We start from the raw sequence: 10,303 nt of genomic DNA, 5'->3' as shown, positions 1-10,303 counted from the left end.
CTAATCAAGGGATTTCACTTGGGATCTGGTCTGGAGAGCTCAGTGGTGAATGTTGGACTGATATTGGAAGGGGGCATCCAGTTATGCAGAAACATTGTGCGTGCAGACCAGGAAACCTCTAGATTGTTTTATTGAGCCAGAAAGAGTGACTGTTGCTGTGTGCCTGGCTGTCTGTGCTTTAAACTGGAGAATGAATTTTGGGCAAACAGGGGCTCCTTTGGGGTGGGCACTACAGGGCATAAATAACACATTTAATTTCCAGATTACCTATCACATTTTGGAGACTAAGGAGCACCAGGACAGTAGAAACACCCACAAAATTTGGAAAGTAGACTTTCTAAGATGTATAGTAAGATGCAAGGTGAGCTTTTTTGAAGTTGTACATGTTTGTCATAATCTTATTTAACAAATTTGTCACGGTAACAAGTTATTTCTAACATGCAGCATAGGAATACTTCCAATCACACCCCAAAAAACAGACTCCTCTACTCCTCCCCAGTATGAGGTTGCCACATATGTGAGACCTTTACAGAGCCTAACCACATAGAAAGATCCAAAATCCAAGGAGCACCCTCAGGCTTGCTAGGGGCAAAAATTACACATCTAATTATCTGACCTACCTATCACATTTTGGAGGCCCTGAAGCACGAGGACAGTAGAAACATTCACAAAATTACCACAATTTGGAGAGGTAACACCCCCAGGTATTTCATTTTTTGGGCACACATTTTAGTAAAATGTAGAAAGAAAATTAAATGTTTCCTTTTTTACACAAATTTGTCAATTAATAAAATATGTTAATACACAGTATGGGCATACTAACAATTACACTCTAAAACACATTCTTCTACCCCTCCCAAGTACGGGAATGCCACATGTGTGAGACTTTTTTTAATGTCTGGATTGATTATATGCCTACTAAACGAAGGGTGCGTAACCCTACGCACCAAAGGTCATTGGTATTAAATAAGAGTAAAGAGGTTATAGGCGCAGAGGCTTGGTCATAATACCTAATATGCAAGTAGTGTAATTATAAGGTATAAGTTCACGATAAGTTCAAAAATGTCCAAGGCACTAGGGCAGGCTTCTTGGTGAAGTTTAGCAGACTCTGAATATACAAGGATAAAAACAAAAGCAGAGACGCGCCTCTGAGTGCAGTAAGACTTTGTATTTTAAAAGACCCCCCAACAGGGCTACTTACAATAGATGGGTAAACAACAGGCACATCAATAAGTGTAGGTCCAGGGTGCCAGTTGGAGCAGGCTGCGGGAGCTGCTGTTACCGCCAGATGGAATGTGACAGAAGTCCCCGTGTGGAGGAGGAAGTTGGCCGAAGTCCTTCCAGAAGAGGGTGGGCAGCCAGGAGAAGGATGACACAGGCAGGGCTCGGGACCGGAATGCAACGTGTTTCAGAACATGCGCTATACCTCATAGGGGCATGTGTGCTCCCTTCTCAAGCAAATAACAACACCTAGTGATGTGGTGTATATATACACAGACCAGCCAGCCAGAAGTTTCCTGCCAACTCATGGAGAGAACTGAGCAAGGTACAGTATGTACATAAGAATTAAAAACACTGGTAAATCTTGTAAAACATAAATACATAATAATAAATGATAAAGGATATATTAGATGTCTTAATATCAATGGCCTCTGGTGTGCAGGGTTACGCACCCTTCGTTTAGTGAGCATTTAGCGATTACCAGTTCAGGTATTTTGACATACTCAAAGTATTGTGTTTATGGATTGATTATGTACCAAACATTGTATCTTGTGTGTCCCAAAAATCAACCAGCATTGCATATAAAAACAGTGTACGGTAGTGGTTGCCTATCTACAAGTGGTAAGGGAATACAGCTCTGTGTTGTCACCTGTAGCAATCCTTGTACCTGTAAGCCAAGCAAGCCTAACCTATTGATATGTGGTTGTCCCCAGGAATTCCATGCTCACTGACCAGGAAGTATAGGAGGATGAACAAAGGGTGAACAATAGAATTCCTGTGATTCCAGGAGTGCAGTTGTCTGTAGAGGATGGCTGGGACTGGTGTCTCTGGAACTTAGTCAGTGGGATACACAGATGGGTCAAGTAAGACGACAGTAATGTGGTCAGCAATCAGGCAAAGGTTTGGCACAGACAGTAGGCTGAGATGACACTGCTCTTGTGTAGCAGGCATCAGAAATACTGTTGTGGCTGCACTGGATATGGTGACACTGTACTAGTGTGGTGGCAATCAAGGAAGGTTCTTATGACACTGGCTCCTGGTTGGCTAGCGAACAGGAACATTATTGCTTGCTGCATTAGTCTGGTGACCCTGGTATTGATGTGGCAGCAATTAGGAACACAGTTGCTGTCTTACACTGGTCCGTCGACATTTGGACCGGTGAGGCTAGTTATCAACACTTTTGCAGGCATACACTGGTCTAGCAACACTGGAGAACTGGTTTGGCGGTGTTCTGCCAAGAAAGTTCCTCTTGGCGGATAAGGACCCCCTCTACTGTGCAGGCGCAGCACCTGCGCAGTAGGAGCCGGCGGAAATAGCCGAAGCGCTCGGCACTTTTATTCTCCCTCTAGGTCCACTTGGATGGTGGGGCTTGAACCTGGACCTAGGGGTACAGCTGATAGAAGTTTTTCAGCTTCGGCTATTTTTGGCGGCTCCTAGTCATTCGTACTGCGCAAGCGCAGCGCTTGCGCAGTACAGGGGGGGTCCATATCCGCCGAGGGAACTTTCTCGACAAGACAGCGGCAATCAGGAATACTGTTACTGGCTTACACAGGTGTGTTGACACAAGGACTGATTTGGCAGTTTTCAGGAACACTGTTGTTTGCATACTTAGTTCTAGTAACACTGGGACTGGTGTAGCGTTGATCAGGAGCACGGTTTCTTACACTGGTCTGGGGACAATGGGACTGGTACTGGTGATCAGGAACACTGTTGCTGGCTGCACTGGTCTGGTTATAGTAGGACTGGTGTAGCCGAGATCAGGAACACTGTTATTGACTTACACTGGGACTCATAAAGCATTGATCAGAAATGATGTTCGTGGGGTACACTGGTCTGGTGAAAGTAGGACTGGTGTAGCGGTGATCAGGAACACCGGTATTGGCCTACACTGGTTTAGTGATGGTGTTATAGGGTGGACGCAATCAGAAACACTTTTGCTGGCTTACACTTGTCTGTTGGCACTGTACTGGGGTGGCAGCAACCAGGAACACTGGTATGGTGATACTGTACTGGAGTTGGTAGTGATCAGGGACATTGGTTGGCTGCTCTGGTCACAGCGCACTGTGCCGATCACAGGGATAACACTCTGTTTGCTCTCACAGCCAATCGGTGTAAGAGGAAACAGAGTGGTGGCTCCAACATACAACCTTTGTTCACATTTGTGATGGCTTTGATTGGTCCCAGTGATTACATAGGACAGGACTAACTTCATTGGTCCTTGCCCTCCTCTGTGATCTGCCGTGTCTGATGGACTCAGCGATCACTGAGCACACCACTGCACGCTATAGAGGGCATACATGGGCAGCGTCATTCTTATACTGCCCCCAACTTTCAGGAGTCTTGTTGTTTTTATACAATGGTTACTGTATATGGGAAGTGGTTAGGCACCAAAACTGAAGAACAATCCAAGAAGCAGCTTTCAAAGTATTTAAAAACACAGGCTGCAGTTGTTTTTTTTCTCCACAAGGTGCTGATCTTAATTATTTTCAGTGGAACGCAAAGACAGGAACTGATAGAAGGCAGGTAGTGATTTCAACTACAGATGGGCGGTTCCTAGAGATATGACAGTTTGCAGGAAGCAGAGAAGGATATCCTTGCAATCGGCAGCAGAGGAGGTAATACAAATTGTTTTATATTTACACCAAGAAACCCACCACGTCATGTCCGTCCTCTTCCTCCATAGTCACTGCGACGTCTTTTACCTCCAGCAGATACTACTATACAGACGTATATATAGAGTATTATAATATACGCTGATACATCCTAAAAAGAGAACCATTTATCCAACTGTCCATCCAGAGCCTCTGGTTTATAGACCAGATACACCCTAAATATAGAGCCATTTATCCAACTGTCCATTCAGAGCCTCTGGTTTATAGACCAGATACATCCTAAATATAGAACCATTTATCCAACTGTCCATCCAGAGCCTCTGGTTTATAGACCGGATACATCTTAAATATAGAACCATTTATCCAACTGTCCATCCAGAGCCTCTGGTTTATAGACCAGATACATCCTAAATATAGAACCATTTATCCAACTGTCCATCCAGAGCCTCTGGTTTATAGACCAGGTACACCCTAAATATAGAGCCATTTATCCAACTGTCCATTCAGAGCCTCTGGTTTATAGACCAGATACATCCTAAATATAGAACCATTTATCCAACTGTCCATCCAGAGCCTCTGGTTTATAGACTTTATTCAGGCTGGACATGAAGTGAAAGGAAATCTCCCCATCCAGGACACCGATAGAAAAATGTATTATTATTTCTTCTACAGTCATTCCAAGCCAAAATAAAATATATTTTACTATATATATATATATATATATATATATAGATAGATAGATAGATAGATAGATAGATAGATAGATAGATAGATAGATAGATAGATAGATAGATAGAGATAGATATATATCTATAGATATAGATAGATATCTATATCTATCTATCTATCTATCTATCTATCTATCTATCTATCTATCTATCTATCTATCTATCTATCTATCTATCTATCTATCTAGATAAAAAGGGTACATACAACATAAGTGCAGCAGCCAACACTATATCCCCCTTGTAAAAACAAGAGATATCAAAGCCCCTATCAAGACCCACATAGACCCAGCATCTTGCCACAAAAAAAGGGGGGGACCCCTAACTAGGGGGCAATTAATCAGAAGCTGTGGAGCTATTTTCTATCCAACCACCCCATACCTTTTTAAACTTATCAGGTGCCCCTCTGTTTAGATATGTGGCTTCATACACAGGCAAAGCCTTATTTATCAATGCCTTCCAGGCCATTATGGTAGGGGCCATCGCCTTTTTCCAGGACAAAATAATAATTTTGCATGCATAATACAGGAGCAGGGTGAGCAAAGTGCGAGTTACCTGCTTGGGTACCAACGTATCTACCAGGCCTAACAGACAGACCTCTATAGATGGTCTTATACTGATCGTCGTGACCGACCCAACACAGTCCACTGCCTCCACCCAGAACTGCCGGATGTAAGGGCAATGCCAAAAAATGTGCAGCAAATCTGTCCCAGGGGCATCGCACCTCCAACAGTTTGAAGGATGAGCAGGGAAAATCCTCGCTAGTTTAGTAGGAGTGTAGTGTATCATATGGAGGAACTTGAACTGTATCAAGTGATCACGTGCAGACACCAATCTAGCAAACGAGGCGCCCCAATAGATCGTCCCAATCATCATTGTCCAGCTGCAGGAAATCTGACAGCCATGCAGCACGACAGGAGGCCAAAACCGTAGTAGTATCCGTGAATAATTCCTTATAAAAAATGGACAGGGCTTTAGATAGATCTTTAGCTCTGAGCAGCGACTCCAGGTTGGAAGACCCAAATTGGGCAGAGAAAGCATACCTAAACTGGAGAGAACGGAACAAGTGTGAGTTGGGCAGCCTGTATCTACTTTTAAGCTCATCGAATGTCAACATCATCCCATTTCTGACCACTGCACCTACTGTTTTTATCCCATATCTGGTCCAAGCGATTGGATCCGAGTATGAGAAAAAATTAGACAGCCGAGGATTATGCCAGAGGGGAGTATGTGGAGACACCACACCGTTCTGGAGTTCAGCCCCTCCAGCCAAATTCCATGCTCGGATGACTGACCGCATGGACCCCGTAAGGGCATAGGGAGCCCCCCTCCCCCGGTATGGCAAAGAAGACAATGCCTCATAAGATCCTACCACTGCAGCTTCTAGAGTTACTGCAGCATCATCATCTGGTTGAGACAACCTCCTATGTGCAAATACCAACTGCCCCGCTAAAAAAATACCTGGCAAAATTGGGTACCGCCAACCTCCCTTTCCTCCAGGACTGTTGCAACACTTGTTCTATCAATGGTTTGGAAAATATGCTTAGGTATCCAAACTAGAGAATTCCTGACGGTATACAGAAATAAGGGGAGAAATTTAATTTTCAGCAGATTTATTCTACTGATCAGGAATAATGGTAGGTTGCGCAGGCTTGCGTGCTTTGCTTAAGAGTACAATCGGAATAACATTAAGGATAAAATCCAAAATTGACTGTGAGATAGTTAAGCCCAAATAATTTACATTATCAACACACTGCAGTGGGCAGCCTATTAGGGTCCTCAGGGTTGGAGATGGGACCCACAACGGTAAAATTTGTGACTTACCCCAGTTTACTCTAATGCCCCGTACACACGGTCGGATTTTCCGACAGAAAATGTGTGATAGGACCTTGTTGCCGGAAATTCCGACCGTGTGTGGGCTCCATCACACATTTTCCATCGGATTTTCAGACACACAAAGTTTGAGAGCAGGCTATAAAATTTTCGGACAACAAAATCCGTTGTCGGAATTTCCGATCGTGTGTACACAAATCCGACGCACAAAGTGCCACGCATGCTCAGAATAAATAAAGAGATTAAAAAATTGGCTACTGCCCCGTTTATAGTCCCGACGTACGTGTTTTACGTCACCGCGTTCAGAATGATCGGATTTTCCGACAACTTTGTGTGACCGTGTGTATGCAAGACAAGTTTGAGCCAACATCCGTCGGAAAAAATCCTAGGATTTTGTTGTCGGAATGTCCGATCAATGTCCGACCGTGTGTACGGGGCATTAGACCCAAAAACTGAGAGAAGGTATCTAAGATGGATAAAGCTGAGGCTAATGAGTGGTTACCATATACTCGGCATACAGCGCCGCTTTTTCCTCCAACACTACCACCTGGATCCTCTTCACCCCGGAGGACACACAGAAGGCAAAGTGGGGCAAATAAACCAGGGGACAGATGACATCCCTGGCGTGTCCCCCTAGCTACCGAGACAAAATCCGAACTTATCCCATTAAGTTTAACCGCAGAAACTGGGGGATGATATAATAGCGTAATCCTTTCACGGAATGTGGGACCAAAGCAAAACCGCCATAGTACTTCCTGTATGTAATTCCAGTCTATGGAATCAAAGGCTTTTTCCAAATCCAAAAAGACTAAGATTCCCCCCTTAGTAATCTCAGGTCCCAACTGTAGATGAGTGTAAACCCTTCTCAAATTGATATCAGTGGCCTTCCCCAGCATAAACTCCGTCTGGTCTTTGAATACTAAATGTGATATAACCAACATGAGTCTGCTGGCCAGCATTTTTGTAAGGATTTTTAAATCCATATTTAATAATGAAATTTAAAATGAAGCGCAATGCAAGGGGTCCTTATCTGGCTTGATGGGAGGGAGGCAATCAACCTTTCTTCAAATGCTCCCGATAAAGGGTTAACAACTGTGGTGAGAGTAAATCTAAATGTTGTTGGCCAGCAGCCCATCTGGTCCTGGTGCCTTACGGTTGGGAAAAGAGCCCACCGCTGCAGCAAGATCCTCCGTCTTGAAAGGTGCATCCAGTAGCTCAGATACCTCCAAAGGTAAAGTGGGAAGATGGAGCAGGTCCAAGAGAGCTATTAGATCCTCCCCCAAGTCAGATGGAACAGGGGAATACTGTGCTGTGTAAAAAGAGACAAAAGCGTTACAAATTTCCTCCCGAGAAGACACCAATGATCCTTAGGGCGAATAAACACAAGGGACAACAGTGGAGGCATTTTCAACAGGCATCCATTCTTATTCCCTTGTTCAAATACCTGTCCACAGTACGGATCCTAGCTTTTTTTGCCATGTCTTTGTAGTGTAAATTGAGATCCCTTCTAGCCTGACGTAGGTCTGCCGGTGATGTGGGCAAAGGAGTGTCAGCGTATATCTGACTGTTCGCTCTCCTGTAAAATCTCTGTGTCATGCCTATGCTGGGTTTTAGCAGCCTTAATGGCTGAAATATACTCCCCTCTAACAGTTGCCTTGAAGGTATCCCAGATCAATTGTGTAGTGGACGAACCCTCATTAATTTGCCAATAGGATTGTAGTGACGGCTGTATTACACCATCTACCAACGGATCACATACCCACTCCAGAGATATACGCCAAAAACCTGAGAAACGGAAATCTGCCAAGCGCAGCACAACCTGGAGTGGGGAGTAATCTGATAAGCCCCCTGGAAGATGGGAGGCCTCCATTATCAATGGCAGCAAATCCGAGGAAGAGAATGCAAGATCAATTTTGGAGGAGGAAGCATGCCCAGAGACAAGTGAGAATAACTTAAGTTGCGGATGCTTCCACCTCCATACTTTCTTCAGTCCCACAGAAGCAGCCCAGTCACCAGCTCCAGATTATGTGCACACTGCGGGTTAGAAGTATCTAATGCATAATCAAGAATATTATTGAAATCCCCAACCATTAGAATTTCCACAGGGGCAGATGAGGCCAGTTTCTCCATCAGTTCGTATAGAAGTTCACAGGTGAAAGGGCGCAGGATATACACATTCACTAATTAATTTCTCTCTTTAAACAGGATTGTAAAGTGGTGAAGAAAATATCTGGTGATCCATTAACACCCAGAAGTTGGGAGGAGTTGAGAGTATTTAGAAGGACACAAGGATCTCTACAAGGACGTCATGATGGAGGATCAGCTGCCCCTCACATCACCGGGTAAGAAGAGACTTTATTGTAAAGGAGAGAGCAGTACGGAGGCTCCACCTAGATCCTCCATCATCTGATAAACACATAGAAACAATGTATTCAGTCAGTGTGTGTGTTTCCTACAGATGGATCCAGTAATGGGAACCCACCAGAGAGATGTCCTCGTTCTCTGTATTCCCAGGATTCCACACAAGAAGATCAAACCATCCCTCACCATCATCAGGTAGGTGGGACTGAGCATCTAGACCTCAACATGTATTCTGAGCTATGAGAGGACATTCTTCTATGTAATCTCTTCTTTATTTTTATAAATGTGTTCTATCATCTTTGGGTTTTAGAATGAAGAATGGAAAGATTTCAAAGCTGATAATAAGGAGGAAGAAGAGATGTTGGTGAGTGGAGATCAGCAGTCTATGGAGGAGGGGAAGATGGTTATAGAAAGTAAGCAGGAAGAATCTTCTCTACAAATGGACCCAAGTAAGTTAAAAAACACCAAATATAGAACCAGTTCCCATTATTATTTTACTTATATGAGTATAAAGTTTGTATTTACTTTGTTACATCAGAGGAGAAAAGGTCTATGTCTACTGAATTCACCCAAGAGAAAAATTAAAATTTTGAAGCAGTAGTTTTTACAGAGGAAGGCAGGATACCCATATAAAGCTCGGCCTCATTTTCTTTAGGTTAAGAAGATTCCTTCCTGATCCCAAAAGGCAATCAGTTAACTCTTCATATCAACATGCTAAAAAAAATTCCTACAATTATTAATAACCATATTTAGTATTTGTAATAAGAATGAGAAAACTTAACTGCTGATAGTAAGAACATCATCGATGTACCTACCCCAGTGCCCAATGTACTGTGTATATTGTAAACCACATGAATCAACTCTTCACCACAATAAGGTAATCTTATTTACTACATTGGACAATGTTCCCAATAAATGTGGAGGAGATACTGTACACCATATGAAAGGTCCATCTCCATTCCTCAATATAACGTCATGTTCCCAATAAATGAGGAGAAGATACTGTACACCATATGAAAGGTCCATCTCCATTCCTCAATATAACGTCATGTTCCCAACAAATGAGGAGGAGATACTGTACACCATATGAAAGGTCCATCTCCATTCCTCAATATAACGTCATGTTCTCAACATATGAGGAGGAGATACTGTACACCATATGAAAGGTCCATCTCCATTCCTCAATATAACGTCATGTTCCCAACAAATGAGGAGGAGATACTGTACACCATATGAAAGGTCCATCTCCATTCCTCAATATAACGTCATGTTCTCAACATATGAGGAGGAGATACTGTACACCATATGAAAGGTCCATCTCCATTCCTCAATATAACGTCATGTTCCCAACAAATGAGGAGGAGATACTGAACATCATATGAAAGGTCTATCTCCATTCCTCAATAACAATGTCATCAATGCACAAAGGTGCACAGTGTGATTTGGGTGCATTGTATTCTTTATCTACTCTATATATATTTTTCTGTTCTGATTGCATCCACTTACATGTTGAAGCTCAAAGATTTAGAACAAAACCAACATATATGACTC

The 10,303-nt window shown here is 43.2% G+C and overlaps 1 protein-coding gene across 1 annotated transcript in view; it reads left to right on the top strand.

The window, feature by feature from the left end:
* The first annotated feature begins 3,709 nt into the window (after positions 1 to 3,709).
* The window catches only part of LOC141106856 (uncharacterized), a 46,653-nt gene continuing 40,059 nt past the window's right edge, over positions 3,710 to 10,303 (top strand). Inside the window, exons 1-4 of the mRNA XM_073597786.1 lie at positions 3,710 to 3,836; positions 8,597 to 8,733; positions 8,850 to 8,947; positions 9,063 to 9,201. Of these exons, the coding sequence (XP_073453887.1) occupies positions 8,700 to 8,733; positions 8,850 to 8,947; positions 9,063 to 9,201 (271 nt within the window). The 5' untranslated portion in view covers positions 3,710 to 3,836; positions 8,597 to 8,699. The remainder of the gene's footprint in view (positions 3,837 to 8,596; positions 8,734 to 8,849; positions 8,948 to 9,062; positions 9,202 to 10,303) is intronic.

Source organism: Aquarana catesbeiana, linkage group LG08 (genome assembly GCF_042186555.1).
Source record: "Aquarana catesbeiana isolate 2022-GZ linkage group LG08, ASM4218655v1, whole genome shotgun sequence".
NCBI lineage: Eukaryota > Metazoa > Chordata > Amphibia > Anura > Ranidae > Aquarana > Aquarana catesbeiana.
The sequence above is the reverse complement of the archived record's forward strand: the minus strand, read 5'-3'. Positions and strand labels throughout refer to the sequence as shown.